Source organism: Eleutherodactylus coqui, chromosome 1 (assembly GCF_035609145.1).
Source record: "Eleutherodactylus coqui strain aEleCoq1 chromosome 1, aEleCoq1.hap1, whole genome shotgun sequence".
NCBI classification, from domain to species: Eukaryota; Metazoa; Chordata; class Amphibia; order Anura; family Eleutherodactylidae; genus Eleutherodactylus; species Eleutherodactylus coqui.
This window is the reverse complement of record NC_089837.1, coordinates 19,984,854-20,012,494: the sequence shown is the minus strand read 5'-3', so window position 1 is coordinate 20,012,494 and position 27,641 is coordinate 19,984,854. Positions and strand designations below refer to the sequence as shown.

The window sequence follows — 27,641 nt, the reverse complement described above, 5'->3', positions numbered from 1 at the left end:
TATAAAACCTCTATATACCCCTATAAACCCCTATATACCTCTACAAACCTCTATAAACCCCTATATACCTCTATAAACCCCTATAAAATCTCTATATACCCCTATATACCTCTATATATCCCTATAAACCCCTATATACCTCTATAAACCCCTATATACCTCTATAAACCCCTATAAACCTCTATAAACCCCTATAAAACCTCTATATACCCCTATAAACCCCTATATACCTCTACAAACCTCTATAAACCCCTATATACCTCTATAAACCCCTATAAAATCTCTATATACCCCTATATACCTCTATATATCCCTATAAACCCCTATATACCTCTATAAACCCCTATATACCTCTATAAACCCCTATAAAATCTCTATATACCCCTATAAACCCCTATATACCTCTATAAACCCCTATATACCTCTATAAACCCCTATATACCTCTATAAACCCCTATAAAACCTCTATATACCCCTATAAACCCCTATATACCCCTATAAACCCCTATATACCCCTATAAACCCCTATAAAACCTCTATATACCCCTATAAACCCCTATATACCTCTATAAACCCCTATAAAACCTCTATATACCCCTATAAACCCCTATATACCTCTACAAACCTCTATAAACCCCTATATACCTCTATAAACCCCTATAAAATCTCTATATACCCCTATATACCTCTATATATCCCTATAAACCCCTATATACCTCTATAAACCCCTATATACCTCTATAAACCCCTATAAAACCTCTATATACCCCTATAAACCCCTATATACCTCTACAAACCTCTATAAACCCCTATATACCTCTATAAACCCCTATAAAATCTCTATATACCCCTATATACCTCTATATATCCCTATAAACCCCTATATACCTCTATAAACCCCTATATACCTCTATAAACCCCTATAAAATCTCTATATACCCCTATATACCTCTATATATCCCTATAAACCCCTATATACCTCTATAAACCCCTATATACCTCTATAAACCCCTATATACCTCTATAAACCCCTATAAACCTCTATAAACCCCTATAAAACCTCTATATACCCCTATAAACCCCTATATACCTCTATAAACCTCTATAAACCCCTATATACCTCTATAAACCCCTATATACCTCTATAAACCCCTATAAAACCTCTATATACCCCTATAAACCCCTATATACCCCTATAAAACCTCTATATACCCCTATAAACCCCTATATACCTCTATAAACCCCTATAAAACCTCTATATACCCCTATAAACCCCTATATACCTCTACAAACCTCTATAAACCCCTATATACCTCTATAAACCCCTATAAAATCTCTATATACCCCTATATACCTCTATATATCCCTATAAACCCCTATATACCTCTATAAACCCCTATATACCTCTATAAACCCCTATAAACCTCTATAAACCCCTATAAAACCTCTATATACCCCTATAAACCCCTATATACCTCTACAAACCTCTATAAACCCCTATATACCTCTATAAACCCCTATAAAATCTCTATATACCCCTATATACCTCTATATATCCCTATAAACCCCTATATACCTCTATAAACCCCTATATACCTCTATAAACCCCTATATACCTCTATAAACCCCTATAAACCTCTATAAACCCCTATAAAACCTCTATATACCCCTATAAACCCCTATATACCTCTATAAACCTCTATAAACCCCTATATACCTCTATAAACCCCTATAAAACCTCTATATACCCCTATAAACCCCTATATACCCCTATAAACCCCTATAAAACCTCTATATACCCCTATAAACCCCTATATACCTCTATAAACCCCTATAAAACCTCTATATACCCCTATAAACCCCTATATACCTCTATAAACCCCTATAAAACCTCTATATACCCCTATAAACCCCTATATACCTCTATAAACCCCTATATACCTCTATAAACCCCTATAAAATCTCTATATACCCCTATAAACCTCTATAAACCCCTATATACCTCTATAAACCCCTATATACCTCTATAAACCCCTATATACCTCTATAAACCCTCTATATACCCCTATATACCTGGAGTTGCGGTAATCGTGACGATCAGATACGAATTATTTACCAATGGTGAGCGCCGTAGAACAATGGTGGAGTTTCTGGGGACCAAATTCCTCCAAACCCACCTTAAAAAAATATAATAAAAAAACTCCACAACGCGCCATACGGCCCCGGAGGGCGACCATTAAAAATAAACTACGGCGACGCCACAGAGTTATGACTCCTGCAATGCAACGCTGAAGATCACTTGGTCCTTAAAGAGAGCCTGTCACCTGCCTAAAGCACCATGAACTCACAGTGCTGTTAGGGCCGCTGACAGGGGGCCCGATGCCGTATTTTTTCAGACTCTCTTCTCCTGGTTCCCGTGATGCCCGCCAGGAAAATCCACAAGCCGGCCAAAAATCTGACTCTTTTCAGAGTTCTGTGCGCATGCTCTCCCATAGACGTCTATAGGAGAGTGTGGTCATGAAGGGGTTAATAATCCAGGGGTCTTGTCATCCTCATCATCAGGAAGATCAGTCAGCGACTGCAGAGGTATATCTGCACGTACCCTAAATATGGAGTCCAGCCGCACGAGGGAGCGCTCGTCCTTCTCCAGCGGAGATAGCAGCTGCACCAGTTTATTCTCCATCAAGAAGCCCTATAAACAAACAGGGGATGACATCACAGGAGCGGCCTGCAGCTGGACTGCCAGGTCACAGGTTACCTCCTCCCCCCTCTGCCATCACTTACAGACTCATCACACAACATCTCTAGGATCTGCTTCACTGTCCGAGGAGAGAACGGCGGCGCTGAAGGATCGGAGGACCCCTGCACAACGGACATCACCGGATCTTGGTTGCCTTCTGTGTGTGACATGAGATAGGAAATGACAGAAGCAGAACTGGTCCCCGACAAGGTCCCGGCCAAACCTTACTCCATGACCTCACACCTAGTAGTAATCCGGCTGGACATGTGGAAATGGTCCCTGGCCCCACAATATGGTCCCTATAAAGCCTGTATTAGGCAGTCAATATGTACATCTTCCCCCCTTAAAGTCAATCAGAAAACCAGGAAAAAATTAGCTCCTCCTCCTGGACTCCTTAGAAAGAAAACCGTTCCTGCCTTGCTGACTGTTTCCTATCTGTCCCAGCTTATATATGCACATATCAATGGATGATGTCCTATGGCATTTGACATATCAGGCATTAAAACACCCAGAGGTGGCGGCTTTAGACCCGCAATGGCACTGAGCTGCTGCATTAGGACTGCTGGCCACTGCTGGCGGCTACCTCCTGCTTGTTGCAGCCATCAACGTTTCTTCTGGCATCTCTGTGGCAGATGTCACACCATCCTGGTCAGTGTCGCCCATAGGGTGCGTATGCATGGCTGGTTTGCCTCTTAAAGGGCCAGTGTGCACACCTAGGTTTCTTGCCACCACCCAATCTGGAATGTCCTCTTGTTACTGAAGACACCCTCCCCCACTGGAGAGTACAGGAGCAATAGGTTCTGGAAGGGTGGTACTGATATCTACCAGATTCTTGGTTTTGACCTGTGCCTGTTCACCTAGCTTTCCCATCTTCTCCTCTTTTGACCGCAGCTTGTTTTTTGACCACATTTTGCCGACCCGATCCCTCAGGACCACGCTACGATACCCCTGTCCTGTCCATGTTAGCTACAGTTGCACAGAGACTACTTTTGGGGTAATGGCCTAGAGGCCCCTGTAGCTAGCCAAGATCAGATCTTAGTTGGAGGAGTGAAAGGGTGAAAATCAGGGGTCCCATAGGTTTTACTTTTAGAAGTAACCCAAAGTCAAATTGGTTAGTGGCACAGCAGGTCCACACCCGCTGACATGGTGATCCCGTATTAGTCTGGAGTCACTAATTATTTCTCCTTTCTATTTCCTGCCTCCTCCTCACAAACTCTGGATCGGACCTTTCTGTCAGGCAGCTGGCTGCAGCAGGAGCCCTCCCTCACTGATCTATATGCAGAAAACTGTATGGGATCAGGCGGAAAATTGACCCAGTGATCTTGAGGATCGTTCTCACCAGAGCTTCTCATCACTTCCTGTGCCAGCCTGCTGGCGCTCTTCTGTTCCTTGGCCTTCACCACTAGTGGCCCAACATTGTCCATGAACCACAGGTCTGGGGCCTTCCAAGCGAGTCCGAGCTGCTGCTCGTGTATAATACGATCGACCTCCAGTGCTTTCTGCACCAGTTGCTTCATCTCCTCCTCATTCATCACCCAGATGTCATGGAACTTGTTGGCATCTACAGTTGCAAAATGTCTGGTAAAGAAAAAGGGCGAATTCAAAATTCTGTTGGTTGTTAGTGGAATCAGTCAGCAAGCATGTCGACAGGCAAAACTCCATTTTGAGATAAGAGGTGGTCTGACCTCATCTTCTTCTGCAGCTCTTTGTACTGCTCGGCGATCCTCTTGAAGTCATCAGTCAGGGCCTGGTTCTCCTCTCTGTACCGTTTGATCTGTTTTTCCAGCTTTATCTTGAGGTTGTTCAGGACGTCGTGCAATCTACGAGAGAAGAGACCGCAGACGGTCAACTGCGGGCAGTGAAGCCAAGAGGGCACGAGGCACGACAATGGAAAATAAGATGTCTAGAGGCTGAAATTCCTGGTGGTTTGTGGCAGTAAGGGAGTTAGTGTAAGCATTCCTGGCGGTCTAAGGTCGTTAATGTAGGGATTCCTGGTGGTCTAGAGGAGGGAGGAGGTTACTTTTAGCATCCCTGGTGGTCTAGGGAAGGGGCTAGTATAAGTATCTCTAGTAGTCTAAGGCAGGGAGGGCGTAAATTGCAGTAGTAGTCTAAGCCATTTAAGGGGTTAATGTAAGGATCACTGGTGTTCTAGGGCAGTGAAGTGGATCTTAAGAGTAACCTTTGTACTGCTCTAGACCACCAGGGATCCTAACATTAATCTCTTCAATGACTTAGATAACCAGGAACATTAGACTTTCCCCCCTCACTGCCTTAGACCACCAGGAATTATTACACTAACCGCTTCACTACCCTAGAACACCAGGAATTCTAACATTACCTCCTTTACTGCTCCAGACCATTAGAGATCCTTACATTAACCCCTGCACTGCCTCAGACCACCAGAGATCCTTACAGTAACCAATTTACTGCCCCGGACCACCACAGATAATGGCATTAACAACTTCATTGTCCTAGACCACCATGTATGCAGACATTAGGTCCCCAATATCCCTAGACCACCAAGGATACTAGAAGTAAAATCCTCATTGTTCCTCAATAGAAATATTGACATTAGCAGCTCAACTGCCCTAGATCAGCAGGGATGCTGACACACCTGCAAAGCCACAGACCTCCAAAAATAAAGACATTAACCCCTTCAATATTGGGGAGGGAGGGACATTACCGTGTGATTCTCCTCTTCTGCTGGGACTTGGTGATGGTGTTTTCCTCGTCCCTCTTCTTAAGCACTTGAAAGTTATATTCCAGCTTCTCCTGATTCAGCTGGTACGTGGCTTTCATCTGCTGCAGCTGCTGCTGGAGGATCTGCACCCCAACCAGAGAGAAGATATGGAGGTCAGTGGTGGGACTGGCTCTCTGACACGGTAACAACTCTTCTGGATTATCAAGTGATTGTACATAGACACAAAGTATGTGAACCCCTGAGAATCCCTAAATATGAGCTTGCTGGACATATTACTCTAAAACCATGGGTGCTTTACATCACTCCAGCTGATGCCTGGCATTGTGCATGCTGGTCATAGACTTAAGTGCAGCAGCTCCACCATGGAAGACCTCTGCTGATATCACTTCCACTATGTACACTGGATGCGGGTGAGGCACCTAGACTTAACAAACAGATAGGGGTTCACATACTTTTGGCTATAATAAGGGGGTACATTCAGAGATCCATCGTGTACACAGAAGAGCACTCCACCTGCAGTGACCGTCGATCACTGACCTGCACATCTATCTCCAGCTTAATCTTGATCATGTTATATTCCTCGCCTTCCTGCACCTGGAGCTGCTTCAGCTGCTGCTCGTACTCCTCCACCTTCTTCATCCTGTTCATGAGACTCTCCAGCTAAAGAGACAGAGCAGAGTGCTGCACACGAGACAGAGCAGAGTGCTGCACACGAAACACAGCAGAGTCCTGCTCACGAGACAGAGCAGAGTGCTGCGCGCGACGCAGAGAAAGGGCAGAGTCCTGCACATGAGACAGAGCAGAGTGCTGCGCGCGACACAGAGAAAGGGCAGAGTCCTGTGCGTGAGACAGAGCAGAGTCATGCACACAATACAGAGACAGAGCAGAGTCATGCACACAATACAGAGACAGAGCAGAGTCATGCACACAATACAGAGACAGAGCAGAGTCCTGCATATGATACAGAGTTACCAGGATGGTGAGCGGTCTGCAAATCATATCCTATGAGGAACGGTTAAAGGATCTGGGAATGTTTAGTTTGCAGAAGAGAAGGCTGAGAGGAGACTTAATAGCGGTCTACAAATATCTGAAGGACTGTCACAGTGCAGAGGGATCAGCCCTATTCTCATCTGCACAAGAAAAGACTAGAAGCAATGGGATGAACTGAAAGGGAGGAGTCAGATTAGATATTAGACAGTGAGGGGGATCAATGAGTGGAACGGGTTACCACAGGAGGTGGGGAGTTCTCCTTCAATGGAAGTCTTCAGAGGCTGGAGTGATATCTGTCTGGGATGATTTAGTGAATCCTGCACTGGGCAGGGGGTCGGACCCGATGACCCTGAAGGACTCAATGATCCTGGAGGTCCCTCCCAACTCTAACATTCTAGGATTCTATGCGCACGAGACAAAGACAGAGCTGAATCTAGCACACAATACAGAGACAGAACAGAGTCCTGTGCGCTAGAGAGAGCAGAGCGCTGCGCACAAGACAGAGCAGAGACAGAAACCAGAGCAGGGTCCTGACTGACCTCCTGGCCGCTCCTCCTCTGCATGCCCTCCTCCCACTTCCTCTGATTCTTCCTCAGCAGTTCTCTGCGCTCCTGCTCGAATGCTTTCTGTAGGAAATAAGGGGAAGACGTCTCACAACATGACGATTACTTTGTATTCTTAGGATCGGCGCACTTGAAAAGATATTTCTCTTTGGTGATATAACTATGGGTGTTGTCACGGTAACGCCCCCGCACTGCTATCTGATGATCCTCGTATAACTTATCAGGTACTTATCTATCAGCCATCCGCCTACCTCGATCTGCAGCAGCTCCTCGCGGTACGTCTTGCCGAGGCTCCTGACTTGCTCCTCCATCCTCTCGATCAGCAGGCTGATGTCCTCGGACTGTTTCTTTAGGTCCCTCACATACTGGTCATCCTTCCTCTTTAGTTCCTGGAAGAGATTCACAGCGAGGAAGAATCCCACAACTGATGGTGGAACATCGGGGAAATAAATGCTGCATGATGGGGGAGGAGTTATGAGAATGTGGCCACACCTGCTGCAGCTGACCAATCAGGTTGTTCTTGTCCTCGATCAGCTGGCCGCACTGTAGCTGCTGTGAGTTCAGCAGAGTCCACAGATCCTGAGCGATCTGCTTCTCCCGACTCAGCAGCCATTTTTTGGTGATGTCTTCAAATTTCTCAAAACTGCTTTTCGCCTCATTCTCAATTTTCTCAACCCTGAAACCCCCAGAAAAAAACACAAACAGCACAGCGACTCGTCATAGACAGGACACCAATATCAACGCAACACACAAGAGGGGTCCAAGGTTATATAGGGGGCAGTATTATAGTAGTTATATTCTTGTACATAGGAGCAGTATTATAGTAGTTATATTCTTGTACATAGGAGCAGTATTATAGTAGTTATATTCTTGTACATAGGGGCAGTATTATAGTAGTTATATTCTTGTACATAGGGGGCAGTATTATAGTAGTTATATTCTTGTACATAGGGGGCAGTATTATAGTAGTTATATTCTTGTACATAGAGGGCAGTATTATAGTAGTTATATTCTTGTACATAGGAGGCAGTATTATAGTAGTTATATTCTTGTACATAGGAGGCAGTTTTATAGCAGTTATATTCTTGTACATAGGGGGCAGTATTATAGTAGTTATATTCTTGTATATAGGGGCAGTATTATAGTAGTTATATTCTTGTACATAGAGGGCAGTATTATAGTAGTTATATTCTTGTACATAGGGGGCAGAATTATAGTAGTTATATTCTTGTACATAGGGGGCAGTATTATAGTAGTTATATTCTTGTACATAGGGGGCAGTATTATAGTAGTTATATTCTTGTACATAGGGGGCAGTATTATAGTAGTTATATTCTTGTACATAGGGGGCAGTATTATAGTAGTTATATTCTTGTACAGAGGGGGCAGTATTATAGTAGTTATATTCTTGTATATAGGGAGCAGTATTATAGTAGTTATATTCTTGTATATAGGGAGCAGTATTATAGTAGTTATATTCTTGTATATAGGGAGCAGTATTATAGTAGTTATATTCTTGTATATAGGGAGCAGTATTATAGTAGTTATATTCTTGTACATAGGGGCAGTATTATAGTAGTTATATTCTTGTACATAGGGGGCAGTATTATAGTAGTTATATTCTTGTATATAGGGAGCAGTATTATAGTAGTTATATTCTTGTATATAGGGGCCAGTATTATAGTAGTTATATTCTTGTACATAGGAGGCAGTATTATAGTAGTTATATTCTTGTACATAGGGGGCAGTATTATAGTAGTTATATTCTTGTACATAGGGGGCAGTATTATAGTAGTTATATTCTTGTACATAGGAGGCAGTATAATAGTAGTTATATTCTTGTACATAGGAGACAGTATTATAGTAGTTATATTCTTGTACATAGGGAGCAGTATTATAGTAGTTATATTCTTGTACACAGGGGGCAGTATTATAGTAGTTATATTCTTGTACATAGAGGACAGTATTATAGTAGTTATATTCTTGTACATAGGGGGCAGTATTATAGTAGTTATATTCTTGTACATAGGGGGCAGTATTATAGTAGTTATATTCTTGCACATAGGGGACAGTATTATAGTAGTTATATTCTTGTACATAGGGGGCAGTATTATAGTAGTTATATTCTTGTACATAGGGGGCAGTATTATAGTAGTTATATTCTTGTACATAGGGGGCAGTATTATAGTAGTTATATTCTTGTACATAGAGGGCAGTATTATAGTAGTTATATTCTTGTATATAGGGAGCAGTATTATAGTAGTTATATTCTTGTATATAGGGGCCAGTATTATAGTAGTTATATTCTTGTACATAGGGGGCAGTATTATAGTAGTTATATTCTTGTACATAGAGATCAGTGTTATAGTAGTTATATTCTTATACATAGGAGGCAATGTTATAGTAGTTATATTCTTGTACATAGGGGGCAGTATTATAGCAGTTATATTCTTGTACATAGGGGGCAGTATTATAGTAGTTATATTCTTGTATATAGGAGGCAGTATTATAGTAGTTATATTCTTGTATATAGGAGGCAGTATTATAGCAGTTATATTCTTGTACATAGGGGGCAGTATTATAGTAGTTATATTCTTGTATATAGGGGGCAGTATTATAGTAGTTATATTCTTGTATATAGGGGGCAGTATTATAGTAGTTATATTCTTGAACATAGGGAACAGTATTATAGTAGTTATATTCTTGTACATAGGGGGCAGTATTATAGTAGTTATATTCTTGTACATAGGGGCAGTATTATAGTAGTTATATTCTTGTACATAGGGGGCAGTATTATAGTAGTTATATTCTTGTACATAGTAGCAGTATTATAGCAGTTATATTCTTGTACATAGGGGGCAGTATTATAGTAGTTATATTCTTGTACATAGGGGGCAGTATTATAGTAGTTATATTCTTGTACATAGGGGGCAGTATTATAGTAGTTATATTCTTGTACATAAGAGGCAGTATTATAGTAGTTATATTCTTGTACATAAGAGGCAGTATTATAGTAGTTATATTTTTGTACATAGGGGCAGTATTATAGTAGTTATATTCTTCTACATAGTAGCAGTATTATAGCAGTTATATTCTTGTACATAGGGGGCAGTATTATAGTAGTTATATTCTTGTACATAGGGGGCAGTATTATAGTAGTTATATTCTTGTATATAGGGGGCAGTATTATAGTAGTTAAATTCTTGTATATAGGGGGCAGTATTATAGAAGTTATATTCTTGTATATAGGGGGCAGTATTATAGTAGTTATATTCTTGTATATAGGGGGCAGTATTATAGTAGTTATATTCTTGTACATAGGAGGCAGTATTATAGTAGTTATAGTCTTGTACATAGGAGGCAGTATTATAGTAGTTATATTCTTGTACATAGGGACAGTATTATTGTACTTATATTCTTGTACATAGGAGCAGCATTATAGTAGTTATATTCTTGTACATAGGAACAGTATTATAGTAGTTATAGTCTTGTACATAGGGGGCAGTATTATAGTAGTTATATTCTTGTACATAGGGGGCAGTATTATAGTAGTTATATTCTTGTACATAGGAGAAAGTATTATAGTAGTTATATACTTGTACATAGGGGGCAGTATTATAGTAGTTATATTCTTGTACATAGGGGGCAGTATTATAGTAGTTATATTCTTGTACATAGGGGGCAGTATTATAGTAGTTATATTCTTGTACATAGGAGCAGTATTATTGTAGTTATATTCTTGTACATAGGAGGCAGTATTATAGTAGTTATATTCTTGTACATAGGAGCAGTATTATAGTAGTTATATTCTTGTACATAGGGGGCAGTATTATAGTAGTTATATTCTTGTACATAGGGGCAGTATTATAGTAGTTATATTCTTGTACATAGGAGCAGTATTATAGTAGTTATATTCTTGTACATAGGATGCGGTATTATAGTAGTTATAGTCTTGTACATAGGAGGCAGTATTATAGTAGTTATATACTTGTACATAGGGGGCAGTATTATAGTAGTTATATTCTTGTACATAGGGGGCAGTATTATAGTAGTTATATTCTTGTACATAGGGGGCAGTATTATAGTAGTTATATTCTTGTACATAGGGGGCAGTATTATAGTAGTTATATTCTTGTACATAGGAGCAGTATTATAGTAGTTATATTCTTGTACATAGGAGGCAGTATTATAGTAGTTATATTCTTGTACATAGGGGGCAGTATTATAATAGTTATATTCTTGTACATAGGGGGCAGTATTATAGTAGTTATATTCTTGTACATAGGGAGCAGTATTATAGTAGTTATATTCTTGTACATAGGAGCAGTATTATAGTAGTTATATTCTTGTACATAGGGGGCAGTATTATAGTAGTTATATTCTTGTACATAGAGGGCAGTATTATAGTAGTTATATTCTTGTACATAGGAGCAGTATTATAGTAGTTATATTCTTGTACATAGAGGGCAGTATTATAGTAGTTATATTCTTGTACATAGGGGGCAGTATTATAGTAGTTATATTCTTGTATATAGGAGGCAGTTTTATAGTAGTTATATTCTTGTACATAGGAGGCAGTATTATAGTAATTATATTCTTGTACATAGGGGGCAGTATTACAGTAGTTATATTCTTGTACATAGGAGGCAGTATTATTGTAGTTATATTCTTGTACATAGGAGGCAGTATTATAGTAATTATATTCTTGTACATAGGAGACAGTATTATAGTAGTTATATTCTTGTACATAGGGGGCAGTATTATAGTAGTTATATTCTTGTACATAGGGAGCAGTATTATAGTAGTTATATTCTTGTACATAGGAGACAGTATTATAGTAGTTATATTCTTGTACATAGGGAGCAGTATTATAGTAGTTATATTCTTGTACACAGGGGGCAGTATTATAGTAGTTATATTCTTGTACATGGAGGACAGTATTATAGTAGTTATATTCTTGTACATAGGGGGCAGTATTATAGTAGTTATATTCTTGCACATAGGGGGCAGTATTATAGTAGTTATATTCTTGTACATAGGGGGCAGTATTATAGTAGTTATATTCTTGTACATAGGGGGCAGTATTATAGTAGTTATATTCTTGTACATAGGGGGCAGTATTATAGTAGTTATATTCTTGTACATAGGGGGCAGTATTATAGTAGTTATATTCTTGTACATAGAGGGCAGTATTATAGTAGTTATATTCTTGTATATAGGGGCCAGTATTATAGTAGTTATATTCTTGTATATAGGGGCCAGTATTATAGTAGTTATATTCTTGTACATAGGGGGCAGTATTATAGTAGTTATATTCTTGTACATAGGGGGCAGTATTATAGTAGTTATATTCTTGTACATAGGGGGTAGTATTATAGTAGTTATATTCTTGTACATAGGGGGCAGTATTATAGAAGTTATATTCTTGTACACAGGAGCAGTATTATAGTAGTTATATTCTTGTACATAGGGGCAGTATTATAGTAGTTATATTCTTGTACATAGGAGGCAGTATTATAGTAGTTATATTCTTGTACATAGGGGGCAGTATTATAGTAGTTATATTCTTGTACATAGGGGGCAGTATTATACTAGTTATATTCCTGTACATAGGGGTAGTATTATAGTAGTTATATTCTTGTACATAGGGGGCAGTATTATAGTAGTTATATTCTTGAACATAGGGAACAGTATTATAGTAGTTATATTCTTGTACATAGGGGGCAGTATTATAGTAGTTATATTCTTGTACATAGGGGCAGTATTATAGTAGTTATATTCTTGTACATAGGAGCAGTATTATAGTAGTTATATTCTTGTACATAGGATGCGGTATTATAGTAGTTATAGTCTTGTACATAGGAGGCAGTATTATAGTAGTTATATACTTGTACATAGGGGGCAGTATTATAGTAGTTATATTCTTGTACATAGGGGGCAGTATTATAGTAGTTATATTCTTGTACATAGGGGGCAGTATTATAGTAGTTATATTCTTGTACATAGGGGGCAGTATTATAGTAGTTATATTCTTGTACATAGGAGCAGTATTATAGTAGTTATATTCTTGTACATAGGAGGCAGTATTATAGTAGTTATATTCTTGTACATAGGAGCAGTATTATAGTAGTTATATTCTTGTACATAGGGGCAGTATTATAGTAGTTATATTCTTGTACATAGGGGGCAGTATTATAGTAGTTATATTCTTGTACATAGGGGCAGTATTATAGTAGTTATATTCCTGTACATAGGGGCAGTATTATAGTAGTTATATTCTTGTACATAGGGGCAGTATTATAGTAGATATATTCTTGTACATAGGGGGCAGTATTATAGTAGTTATATTCATGTACATAGGGGGCAGTATTATAGTAGTTATATTCTTGTACATAGAGGGCAGTATTATAGTAGTTATATTCTTGTACATAGGAGGCAGTATTATAGTAGTTATATTCTTGTACATAGGAGGCAGTTTTATAGCAGTTATATTCTTGTACATAGGGGGCAGTATTATAGTAGTTATATTCTTGTATATAGGGGCAGTATTATAGTAGTTATATTCTTGTACATAGAGGGCAGTATTATAGTAGTTATATTCTTGTACATAGGGGGCAGAATTATAGTAGTTATATTCTTGTACATAGGGGGCAGTATTATAGTAGTTATATTCTTGTACATAGGGGGCAGTATTATAGTAGTTATATTCTTGTACATAGGGGGCAGTATTATAGTAGTTATATTCTTGTACATAGGGGGCAGTATTATAGTAGTTATATTCTTGTACAGAGGGGGCAGTATTATAGTAGTTATATTCTTGTATATAGGGAGCAGTATTATAGTAGTTATATTCTTGTATATAGGGAGCAGTATTATAGTAGTTATATTCTTGTATATAGGGAGCAGTATTATAGTAGTTATATTCTTGTATATAGGGAGCAGTATTATAGTAGTTATATTCTTGTACATAGGGGCAGTATTATAGTAGTTATATTCTTGTACATAGGGGGCAGTATTATAGTAGTTATATTCTTGTATATAGGGAGCAGTATTATAGTAGTTATATTCTTGTATATAGGGGCCAGTATTATAGTAGTTATATTCTTGTACATAGGAGGCAGTATTATAGTAGTTATATTCTTGTACATAGGGGGCAGTATTATAGTAGTTATATTCTTGTACATAGGGGGCAGTATTATAGTAGTTATATTCTTGTACATAGGAGGCAGTATAATAGTAGTTATATTCTTGTACATAGGAGACAGTATTATAGTAGTTATATTCTTGTACATAGGGAGCAGTATTATAGTAGTTATATTCTTGTACACAGGGGGCAGTATTATAGTAGTTATATTCTTGTACATAGAGGACAGTATTATAGTAGTTATATTCTTGTACATAGGGGGCAGTATTATAGTAGTTATATTCTTGTACATAGGGGGCAGTATTATAGTAGTTATATTCTTGCACATAGGGGACAGTATTATAGTAGTTATATTCTTGTACATAGGGGGCAGTATTATAGTAGTTATATTCTTGTACATAGGGGGCAGTATTATAGTAGTTATATTCTTGTACATAGGGGGCAGTATTATAGTAGTTATATTCTTGTACATAGAGGGCAGTATTATAGTAGTTATATTCTTGTATATAGGGAGCAGTATTATAGTAGTTATATTCTTGTATATAGGGGCCAGTATTATAGTAGTTATATTCTTGTACATAGGGGGCAGTATTATAGTAGTTATATTCTTGTACATAGAGATCAGTGTTATAGTAGTTATATTCTTATACATAGGAGGCAATGTTATAGTAGTTATATTCTTGTACATAGGGGGCAGTATTATAGCAGTTATATTCTTGTACATAGGGGGCAGTATTATAGTAGTTATATTCTTGTATATAGGAGGCAGTATTATAGTAGTTATATTCTTGTATATAGGAGGCAGTATTATAGCAGTTATATTCTTGTACATAGGGGGCAGTATTATAGTAGTTATATTCTTGTATATAGGGGGCAGTATTATAGTAGTTATATTCTTGTATATAGGGGGCAGTATTATAGTAGTTATATTCTTGAACATAGGGAACAGTATTATAGTAGTTATATTCTTGTACATAGGGGGCAGTATTATAGTAGTTATATTCTTGTACATAGGGGCAGTATTATAGTAGTTATATTCTTGTACATAGGGGGCAGTATTATAGTAGTTATATTCTTGTACATAGTAGCAGTATTATAGCAGTTATATTCTTGTACATAGGGGGCAGTATTATAGTAGTTATATTCTTGTACATAGGGGGCAGTATTATAGTAGTTATATTCTTGTACATAGGGGGCAGTATTATAGTAGTTATATTCTTGTACATAAGAGGCAGTATTATAGTAGTTATATTCTTGTACATAAGAGGCAGTATTATAGTAGTTATATTTTTGTACATAGGGGCAGTATTATAGTAGTTATATTCTTCTACATAGTAGCAGTATTATAGCAGTTATATTCTTGTACATAGGGGGCAGTATTATAGTAGTTATATTCTTGTACATAGGGGGCAGTATTATAGTAGTTATATTCTTGTATATAGGGGGCAGTATTATAGTAGTTAAATTCTTGTATATAGGGGGCAGTATTATAGAAGTTATATTCTTGTATATAGGGGGCAGTATTATAGTAGTTATATTCTTGTATATAGGGGGCAGTATTATAGTAGTTATATTCTTGTACATAGGAGGCAGTATTATAGTAGTTATAGTCTTGTACATAGGAGGCAGTATTATAGTAGTTATATTCTTGTACATAGGGACAGTATTATTGTACTTATATTCTTGTACATAGGAGCAGCATTATAGTAGTTATATTCTTGTACATAGGAACAGTATTATAGTAGTTATAGTCTTGTACATAGGGGGCAGTATTATAGTAGTTATATTCTTGTACATAGGGGGCAGTATTATAGTAGTTATATTCTTGTACATAGGAGAAAGTATTATAGTAGTTATATACTTGTACATAGGGGGCAGTATTATAGTAGTTATATTCTTGTACATAGGGGGCAGTATTATAGTAGTTATATTCTTGTACATAGGGGGCAGTATTATAGTAGTTATATTCTTGTACATAGGAGCAGTATTATTGTAGTTATATTCTTGTACATAGGAGGCAGTATTATAGTAGTTATATTCTTGTACATAGGAGCAGTATTATAGTAGTTATATTCTTGTACATAGGGGGCAGTATTATAGTAGTTATATTCTTGTACATAGGGGCAGTATTATAGTAGTTATATTCTTGTACATAGGAGCAGTATTATAGTAGTTATATTCTTGTACATAGGATGCGGTATTATAGTAGTTATAGTCTTGTACATAGGAGGCAGTATTATAGTAGTTATATACTTGTACATAGGGGGCAGTATTATAGTAGTTATATTCTTGTACATAGGGGGCAGTATTATAGTAGTTATATTCTTGTACATAGGGGGCAGTATTATAGTAGTTATATTCTTGTACATAGGGGGCAGTATTATAGTAGTTATATTCTTGTACATAGGAGCAGTATTATAGTAGTTATATTCTTGTACATAGGAGGCAGTATTATAGTAGTTATATTCTTGTACATAGGGGGCAGTATTATAATAGTTATATTCTTGTACATAGGGGGCAGTATTATAGTAGTTATATTCTTGTACATAGGGAGCAGTATTATAGTAGTTATATTCTTGTACATAGGAGCAGTATTATAGTAGTTATATTCTTGTACATAGGGGGCAGTATTATAGTAGTTATATTCTTGTACATAGAGGGCAGTATTATAGTAGTTATATTCTTGTACATAGGAGCAGTATTATAGTAGTTATATTCTTGTACATAGAGGGCAGTATTATAGTAGTTATATTCTTGTACATAGGGGGCAGTATTATAGTAGTTATATTCTTGTATATAGGAGGCAGTTTTATAGTAGTTATATTCTTGTACATAGGAGGCAGTATTATAGTAATTATATTCTTGTACATAGGGGGCAGTATTACAGTAGTTATATTCTTGTACATAGGAGGCAGTATTATTGTAGTTATATTCTTGTACATAGGAGGCAGTATTATAGTAATTATATTCTTGTACATAGGAGACAGTATTATAGTAGTTATATTCTTGTACATAGGGGGCAGTATTATAGTAGTTATATTCTTGTACATAGGGAGCAGTATTATAGTAGTTATATTCTTGTACATAGGAGACAGTATTATAGTAGTTATATTCTTGTACATAGGGAGCAGTATTATAGTAGTTATATTCTTGTACACAGGGGGCAGTATTATAGTAGTTATATTCTTGTACATGGAGGACAGTATTATAGTAGTTATATTCTTGTACATAGGGGGCAGTATTATAGTAGTTATATTCTTGCACATAGGGGGCAGTATTATAGTAGTTATATTCTTGTACATAGGGGGCAGTATTATAGTAGTTATATTCTTGTACATAGGGGGCAGTATTATAGTAGTTATATTCTTGTACATAGGGGGCAGTATTATAGTAGTTATATTCTTGTACATAGGGGGCAGTATTATAGTAGTTATATTCTTGTACATAGAGGGCAGTATTATAGTAGTTATATTCTTGTATATAGGGGCCAGTATTATAGTAGTTATATTCTTGTATATAGGGGCCAGTATTATAGTAGTTATATTCTTGTACATAGGGGGCAGTATTATAGTAGTTATATTCTTGTACATAGGGGGCAGTATTATAGTAGTTATATTCTTGTACATAGGGGGTAGTATTATAGTAGTTATATTCTTGTACATAGGGGGCAGTATTATAGAAGTTATATTCTTGTACACAGGAGCAGTATTATAGTAGTTATATTCTTGTACATAGGGGCAGTATTATAGTAGTTATATTCTTGTACATAGGAGGCAGTATTATAGTAGTTATATTCTTGTACATAGGGGGCAGTATTATAGTAGTTATATTCTTGTACATAGGGGGCAGTATTATACTAGTTATATTCCTGTACATAGGGGTAGTATTATAGTAGTTATATTCTTGTACATAGGGGGCAGTATTATAGTAGTTATATTCTTGAACATAGGGAACAGTATTATAGTAGTTATATTCTTGTACATAGGGGGCAGTATTATAGTAGTTATATTCTTGTACATAGGGGCAGTATTATAGTAGTTATATTCTTGTACATAGGAGCAGTATTATAGTAGTTATATTCTTGTACATAGGATGCGGTATTATAGTAGTTATAGTCTTGTACATAGGAGGCAGTATTATAGTAGTTATATACTTGTACATAGGGGGCAGTATTATAGTAGTTATATTCTTGTACATAGGGGGCAGTATTATAGTAGTTATATTCTTGTACATAGGGGGCAGTATTATAGTAGTTATATTCTTGTACATAGGGGGCAGTATTATAGTAGTTATATTCTTGTACATAGGAGCAGTATTATAGTAGTTATATTCTTGTACATAGGAGGCAGTATTATAGTAGTTATATTCTTGTACATAGGGGGCAGTATTATAATAGTTATATTCTTGTACATAGGGGGCAGTATTATAGTAGTTATATTCTTGTACACAGGGAGCAGTATTATAGTAGTTATATTCTTGTACATAGGAGCAGTATTATAGTAGTTATATTCTTGTACATAGGGGGCAGTATTATAGTAGTTATATTCTTGTACATAGAGGGCAGTATTATAGTAGTTATATTCTTGTACATAGGAGCAGTATTATAGTAGTTATATTCTTGTACATAGAGGGCAGTATTATAGTAGTTATATTCTTGTACATAGGGGGCAGTATTATAGTAGTTATATTCTTGTATATAGGAGGCAGTTTTATAGTAGTTATATTCTTGTACATAGGAGGCAGTATTATAGTAATTATATTCTTGTACATAGGGGGCAGTATTACAGTAGTTATATTCTTGTACATAGGAGGCAGTATTATTGTAGTTATATTCTTGTACATAGGAGGCAGTATTATAGTAATTATATTCTTGTACATAGGAGACAGTATTATAGTAGTTATATTCTTGTACATAGGGGGCAGTATTATAGTAGTTATATTCTTGTACATAGGGAGCAGTATTATAGTAGTTATATTCTTGTACATAGGAGACAGTATTATAGTAGTTATATTCTTGTACATAGGGAGCAGTATTATAGTAGTTATATTCTTGTACACAGGGGGCAGTATTATAGTAGTTATATTCTTGTACATGGAGGACAGTATTATAGTAGTTATATTCTTGTACATAGGGGGCAGTATTATAGTAGTTATATTCTTGCACATAGGGGGCAGTATTATAGTAGTTATATTCTTGTACATAGGGGGCAGTATTATAGTAGTTATATTCTTGTACATAGGGGGCAGTATTATAGTAGTTATATTCTTGTACATAGGGGGCAGTATTATAGTAGTTATATTCTTGTACATAGGGGGCAGTATTATAGTAGTTATATTCTTGTACATAGAGGGCAGTATTATAGTAGTTATATTCTTGTATATAGGGGCCAGTATTATAGTAGTTATATTCTTGTATATAGGGGCCAGTATTATAGTAGTTATATTCTTGTACATAGGGGGCAGTATTATAGTAGTTATATTCTTGTACATAGGGGGCAGTATTATAGTAGTTATATTCTTGTACATAGGGGGTAGTATTATAGTAGTTATATTCTTGTACATAGGGGGCAGTATTATAGAAGTTATATTCTTGTACACAGGAGCAGTATTATAGTAGTTATATTCTTGTACATAGGGGCAGTATTATAGTAGTTATATTCTTGTACATAGGAGGCAGTATTATAGTAGTTATATTCTTGTACATAGGGGGCAGTATTATAGTAGTTATATTCTTGTACATAGGGGGCAGTATTATACTAGTTATATTCCTGTACATAGGGGTAGTATTATAGTAGTTATATTCTTGTACATAGGGGGCAGTATTATAGTAGTTATATTCTTGTACATAGGGGGCAGTATTATAGTAGTTATATTCTTGTACATAGAGGGCAGTATTATAGTAGTTATATTCTTGTACATAGGAGGCAGTATTATAGTAGTTATATTCTTGTACATAGAGGGCAGTATTATAGTAGTTATATTCTTGTACATAGGAGGCAGTATTATAGTAGTTATATTCTTGTACATAGGGGCAGTATTATCGTAGTTACATTCTTGTACATAGGGGGCAGTATTATAGTAGTTATATTCTTGTACATAGAGGGCAGTATTATAGTAGTTATATTCTTGTACATAGGGGGCAGTATTATAGTAGTTATATTCTTGTACATAGAGGGCAGTATTATAGTAGTTATATTCTTGTACATAGAGGGCAGTATTATAGTAGTTATATTCTTGTACATAGGAGGCAGTATTATAGTAGTTATATTCTTGTACATAGGGGGCAGTATTATAGTAGTTATATTCTTGTACATAGGGGGTAGTATTATAGTAGTTATATTCTTGTACATAGGGGGCAGTATTATAGTAGTTATATTCTTGTACATAGGAGGCAGTATTATAGTAGTTATATTCTTGTACATAGAGGGCAGTATTATAGTAGTTATATTCTTGTACATAGGGAGCAGTATTATAGTAGTTATATTCTTGTACATAGGGAGCAGTATTATAGTAGTTATATTCTTGTATATAGGGAGCAGTATTATAGTAGTTATATTCTTGTATATAGGGAGCAGTATTATAGTAGTTATATTCTTGTATATAGGGAGCAGTATTATAGTAGTTATATTCTTGTATATAGGGAGCAGTATTATAGTAGTTATATTCTTGTACATAGGGGCAGTATTATAGTAGTTATATTCTTGTACATAGGGGGCAGTATTATAGTAGTTATATTCTTGTATATAGGGAGCAGTATTATAGTAGTTATATTCTTGTATATAGGGGCCAGTATTATAGTAGTTATATTCTTGTACATAGGAGGCAGTATTATAGTAGTTATATTCTTGTACATAGGGGGCAGTATTATAGTAGTTATATTCTTGTACATAGGGGGCAGTATTATAGTAGTTATATTCTTGTACATAGGAGGCAGTATAATAGTAGTTATATTCTTGTACATAGGGGACAGTATTATAGTAGTTATATTCTTGTACATAGGGAGCAGTATTATAGTAGTTATATTCTTGTACACAGGGGGCAGTATTATAGTAGTTATATTCTTGTACATAGAGGACAGTATTATAGTAGTTATATTCTTGTACATAGGGGGCAGTATTATAGTAGTTATATTCTTGTACATAGGGGGCAGTATTATAGTAGTTATATTCTTGCACATAGGGGGCAGTATTATAGTAGTTATATTCTTGTACATAGGGGGCAGTATTATAGTAGTTATATTCTTGTACATAGGGGGCAGTATTATAGTAGTTATATTCTTGTACATAGGGGGCAGTATTATAGTAGTTATATTCTTGTACATAGAGGGCAGTATTATAGTAGTTATATTCTTGTATATAGGGAGCAGTATTATAGTAGTTATATTCTTGTATATAGGGGCCAGTATTATAGTAGTTATATTCTTGTACATAGGGGGCAGTATTATAGTAGTTATATTCTTGTACATAGAGATCAGTGTTATAGTAGTTATATTCTTATACATAGGAGGCAATGTTATAGTAGTTATATTCTTGTACATAGGGGGCAGTATTATAGCAGTTATATTCTTGTACATAGGGGGCAGTATTATAGTAGTTATATTCTTGTATATAGGGGGCAGTATTATAGTAGTTATATTCTTGAACATAGGGAACAGTATTATAGTAGTTATATTCTTGTACATAGGGGGCAGTATTATAGTAGTTATATTCTTGTACATAGGGGCAGTATTATAGTAGTTATATTCTTGTACATAGGGGGCAGTATTATAGTAGTTATATTCTTGTACATAGTAGCAGTATTATAGCAGTTATATTCTTGTACATAGGGGGCAGTATTATAGTAGTTATATTCTTGTACATAGGGGGCAGTATTATAGTAGTTATATTCTTGTACATAGGGGGCAGTATTATAGTAGTTATATTCTTGTACATAAGAGGCAGTATTATAGTAGTTATATTCTTGTACATAAGAGGCAGTATTATAGTAGTTATATTTTTGTACATAGGGGCAGTATTATAGTAGTTATATTCTTCTACATAGTAGCAGTATTATAGCAGTTATATTCTTGTACATAGGGGGCAGTATTATAGTAGTTATATTCTTGTACATAGGGGGCAGTATTATAGTAGTTATATTCTTGTATATAGGGGGCAGTATTATAGTAGTTAAATTCTTGTATATAGGGGGCAGTATTATAGTAGTTATATTCTTGTATATAGGGGGCAGTATTATAGTAGTTATATTCTTGTACATAGGAGGCAGTATTATAGTAGTTATAGTCTTGTACATAGGAGGCAGTATTATAGTAGTTATATTCTTGTACATAGGGACAGTATTATTGTACTTATATTCTTGTACATAGGAGCAGCATTATAGTAGTTATATTCTTGTACATAGGAGGCGGTATTATAGTAGTTATAGTCTTGTACATAGGGGGCAGTATTATAGTAGTTATATTCTTGTACATAGGGGGCAGTATTATAGTAGTTATATTCTTGTACATAGGAGAAAGTATTATAGTAGTTATATACTTGTACATAGGGGGCAGTATTATAGTAGTTATATTCTTGTACATAGGGGGCAGTATTATAGTAGTTATATTCTTGTACATAGGGGGCAGTATTATAGTAGTTATATTCTTGTACATAGGAGCAGTATTATAGTAGTTATATTCTTGTACATAGGAGCAGTATTATAGTAGTTATATTCTTGTACATAGGATGCGGTATTATAGTAGTTATAGTCTTGTACATAGGAGGCAGTATTATAGTAGTTATATACTTGTACATAGGGGGCAGTATTATAGTAGTTATATTCTTGTACATAGGGGGCAGTATTATAGTAGTTATATTCTTGTACATAGGGGGCAGTATTATAGTAGTTATATTCTTGTACATAGGGGGCAGTATTATAGTAGTTATATTCTTGTACATAGGAGCAGTATTATAGTAGTTATATTCTTGTACATAGGAGGCAGTATTATAGTAGTTATATTCTTGTACATAGGGGGCAGTATTATAATAGTTATATTCTTGTACATAGGGGGCAGTATTATAGTAGTTATATTCTTGTACACAGGGAGCAGTATTATAGTAGTTATATTCTTGTACATAGGAGCAGTATTATAGTAGTTATATTCTTGTACATAGGGGGCAGTATTATAGTAGTTATATTCTTGTACATAGAGGGCAGTATTATAGTAGTTATATTCTTGTACATAGGAGCAGTATTATAGTAGTTATATTCTTGTACATAGAGGGCAGTATTATAGTAGTTATATTCTTGTACATAGGGGGCAGTATTATAGTAGTTATATTCTTGTATATAGGAGGCAGTTTTATAGTAGTTATATTCTTGTACATAGGAGGCAGTATTATAGTAATTATATTCTTGTACATAGGGGGCAGTATTACAGTAGTTATATTCTTGTACATAGGAGGCAGTATTATTGTAGTTATATTCTTGTACATAGGAGGCAGTATTATAGTAATTATATTCTTGTACATAGGAGACAGTATTATAGTAGTTATATTCTTGTACATAGGGGGCAGTATTATAGTAGTTATATTCTTGTACATAGGGAGCAGTATTATAGTAGTTATATTCTTGTACATAGGAGACAGTATTATAGTAGTTATATTCTTGTACATAGGGAGCAGTATTATAGTAGTTATATTCTTGTACACAGGGGGCAGTATTATAGTAGTTATATTCTTGTACATGGAGGACAGTATTATAGTAGTTATATTCTTGTACATAGGGGGCAGTATTATAGTAGTTATATTCTTGCACATAGGGGGCAGTATTATAGTAGTTATATTCTTGTACATAGGGGGCAGTATTATAGTAGTTATATTCTTGTACATAGGGGGCAGTATTATAGTAGTTATATTCTTGTACATAGGGGGCAGTATTATAGTAGTTATATTCTTGTACATAGGGGGCAGTATTATAGTAGTTATATTCTTGTACATAGAGGGCAGTATTATAGTAGTTATATTCTTGTATATAGGGAGCAGTATTATAGTAGTTATATTCTTGTATATAGGGAGCAGTATTATAGTAGTTATATTCTTGTATATAGGGGCCAGTATTATAGTAGTTATATTCTTGTACATAGGGGGCAGTATTATAGTAGTTATATTCTTGTACATAGGGGGCAGTATTATAGTAGTTATATTCTTGTACATAGGGGGTAGTATTATAGTAGTTATATTCTTGTACATAGGGGGCAGTATTATAGAAGTTATATTCTTGTACACAGGAGCAGTATTATAGTAGTTATATTCTTGTACATAGGGGCAGTATTATAGTAGTTATATTCTTGTACATAGGAGGCAGTATTATAGTAGTTATATTCTTGTACATAGGGGGCAGTATTATAGTAGTTATATTCTTGTACATAGGGGGCAGTATTATACTAGTTATATTCCTGTACATAGGGGTAGTATTATAGTAGTTATATTCTTGTACATAGGGGGCAGTATTATAGTAGTTATATTCTTGTACATAGGGGGCAGTATTATAGTAGTTATATTCTTGTACATAGAGGGCAGTATTATAGTAGTTATATTCTTGTACATAAGAGGCAGTATTATAGTAGTTATATTCTTGTACATAGAGGGCAGTATTATAGTAGTTATATTCTTGTACATAGGAGGCAGTATTATAGTAGTTATATTCTTGTACATAGGGGCAGTATTATCGTAGTTACATTCTTGTACATAGGGGGCAGTATTATAGTAGTTATATTCTTGTACATAGAGGGCAGTATTATAGTAGTTATATTCTTGTACATAGGGAGCAGTATTATAGTAGTTATATTCTTGTACATAGGGAGCAGTATTATAGTAGTTATATTCTTGTATATAGGGAGCAGTATTATAGTAGTTATATTCTTGTATATAGGGAGCAGTATTATAGTAGTTATATTCTTGTATATAGGGAGCAGTATTATAGTAGTTATATTCTTGTATATAGGGAGCAGTATTATAGTAGTTATATTCTTGTACATAGGGGCAGTATTATAGTAGTTATATTCTTGTACATAGGGGGCAGTATTATAGTAGTTATATTCTTGTATATAGGGAGCAGTATTATAGTAGTTATATTCTTGTATATAGGGGCCAGTATTATAGTAGTTATATTCTTGTACATAGGAGGCAGTATTATAGTAGTTATATTCTTGTACATAGGGGGCAGTATTATAGTAGTTATATTCTTGTACATAGGGGGCAGTATTATAGTAGTTATATTCTTGTACATAGGAGGCAGTATAATAGTAGTTATATTCTTGTACATAAGGGACAGTATTATAGTAGTTATATTCTTGTACATAGGGAGCAGTATTATAGTAGTTATATTCTTGTACACAGGGGGCAGTATTACAGTAGTTATATTCTTGTACATAGAGGACAGTATTATAGTAGTTATATTCTTGTACATAGGGGGCAGTATTATAGTAGTTATATTCTTGTACATAGGGGGCAGTATTATAGTAGTTATATTCTTGCACATAGGGGGCAGTATTATAGTAGTTATATTCTTGTACATAGGGGGCAGTATTATAGTAGTTATATTCTTGTACATAGGGGGCAGTATTATAGTAGTTATATTCTTGTACATAGGGGGCAGTATTATAGTAGTTATATTCTTGTACATAGAGGGCAGTATTATAGTAGTTATATTCTTGTACATAGGAGGCAGTATTATAGTAGTTATATTCTTGTACATAGGGGCAGTATTATAGCAGTTATATTCTTGTACATAGAGATCAGTGTTATAGTAGTTATATTCTTATACATAGGAGGCAATGTTATAGTAGTTATATTCTTGTACATAGGGGGCAGTATTATAGCAGTTATATTCTTGTACATAGGGGGCAGTATTATAGTAGTTATATTCTTGTATATAGGAGGCAGTATTATAGCAGTTATATTCTTGTACATAGGGGGCAGTATTATAGTAGTTATATTCTTGTATATAGGGGGCAGTATTATAGTAGTTATATTCTTGAACATAGGGAACAGTATTATAGTAGTTATATTCTTGTACATAGGGGGCAGTATTATAGTAGTTATATTCTTGTACATAGGGAACAGTATTATAGTAGTTATATTCTTGCACATAGGGGGCAGTATTATAGTAGTTATATTCTTGTACATAGTAGCAGTATTATAGCAGTTATATTCTTCTACATAGGGGGCAGTATTATAGTAGTTATATTCTTGTACATAGGGGGCAGTATTATAGTAGTTATATTCTTGTACATAGGGGGCAGTATTATAGTAGTTATATTCTTGTACATAGGGGGCAGTATTATAGTAGTTATATTCTTGTACATAAGAGGCAGTATTATAGTAGTTATATTCTTGTACATAAGAGGCAGTATTATAGTAGTTATATTTTTGTACATAGGGGCAGTATTATAGTAGTTATATTCTTCTACATAGTAGCAGTATTATAGCAGTTATATTCTTGTACATAGGGGGCAGTATTATAGTAGTTATATTCTTGTACATAGGGGGCAGTATTATAGTAGTTATATTCTTGTATATAGGGGGCAGTATTATAGTAGTTATATTCTTGTATATAGGGGGCAGTATTATAGAAGTTATATTCTTGTACATAGGGAGCAGTATTATAGTAGTTATATTCTTGTACATAGGGGGCAGTACTATAGTAGTTATATTCTTGTACATAGGGGGGCAGTATTATAGTAGTTATATTCTCATACATAGGGGTAGTATTATAGTAGTTATATTCTTGTACATAGGGGCAATATTATAGTAGTTATATTCTTGTACATAGGGGCAGTATTATAGTAGTTATATTCTTGTACATATGAGCAGTATTATAGTAGTTATATTCTTGTACATAGGGGGCAGTATTATAGTAGTTATATTCTTGTACATAGGGGGCAGTATTATAGTAGTTATAATCTTGTACATAGGGGCAGTATTATAGTAGTTATATTCTTGTATATAGGGAGCAGTAGTATAGTAGTTATATTCTTGTACATAGGAGGCAGTATTATAGTAGTTATATTCTTGTACATAGGAGCAGTATTATAGTAGTTATATTCTTGTATATAGGAGGCAGTTTTATTGTAGTTATATTCTTGTACATAGGAGGCAATATTATAGTAATTATATTCTTGTACATAGGGGGCAGTATTACAGTAGTTATATTCTTGTACATAGGAGGCAGTATTATAGTAGTTATATTCTTGTACATAGGGGGCAGTATTATAGTAGTTATATTCTTGTACATAGGGGGCAGTATTATAGTAGTTATATTCTTGTACATAGGGGGCAGTATTATAGTAGTTATATTCTTGTACATAGGGAGCAGTATTATAGTAGTTATATTCTTGTACATAGGGGGCATTATTATAGTAGTTATATTCTTGTACATAGGAGGCAGTATTATAGTAGTTATATTCTTGTACATAGGGGGGCAGTATTATAGTAGTTATATTCTCATACATAGGGGTAGTATTAT

At 35.3% G+C, this 27,641-nt stretch overlaps 1 protein-coding gene across 4 annotated transcripts in view; it reads right to left on the bottom strand.

Annotated features, from left to right (window-relative positions):
• The window catches only part of DRC1 (dynein regulatory complex subunit 1), a 93,115-nt gene that overhangs the window by 10,712 nt on the left and 54,762 nt on the right, over nucleotides 1-27,641 (bottom strand). For all 4 annotated transcript variants that reach the window (XM_066594476.1, XM_066594495.1, XM_066594486.1 and 1 more), the window contains exons 5-13: nucleotides 7,487-7,670; nucleotides 7,246-7,383; nucleotides 6,971-7,057; nucleotides 5,979-6,101; nucleotides 5,424-5,563; nucleotides 4,426-4,560; nucleotides 4,080-4,318; nucleotides 2,785-2,897; nucleotides 2,603-2,692 (exon numbers count right to left, since the gene is read on the bottom strand). In XM_066594476.1, coding sequence (XP_066450573.1) covers nucleotides 2,603-2,692; nucleotides 2,785-2,897; nucleotides 4,080-4,318; nucleotides 4,426-4,560; nucleotides 5,424-5,563; nucleotides 5,979-6,101; nucleotides 6,971-7,057; nucleotides 7,246-7,383; nucleotides 7,487-7,670 — 1,249 coding nt within the window. The remainder of the gene's footprint in view (nucleotides 1-2,602; nucleotides 2,693-2,784; nucleotides 2,898-4,079; nucleotides 4,319-4,425; nucleotides 4,561-5,423; nucleotides 5,564-5,978; nucleotides 6,102-6,970; nucleotides 7,058-7,245; nucleotides 7,384-7,486; nucleotides 7,671-27,641) is intronic.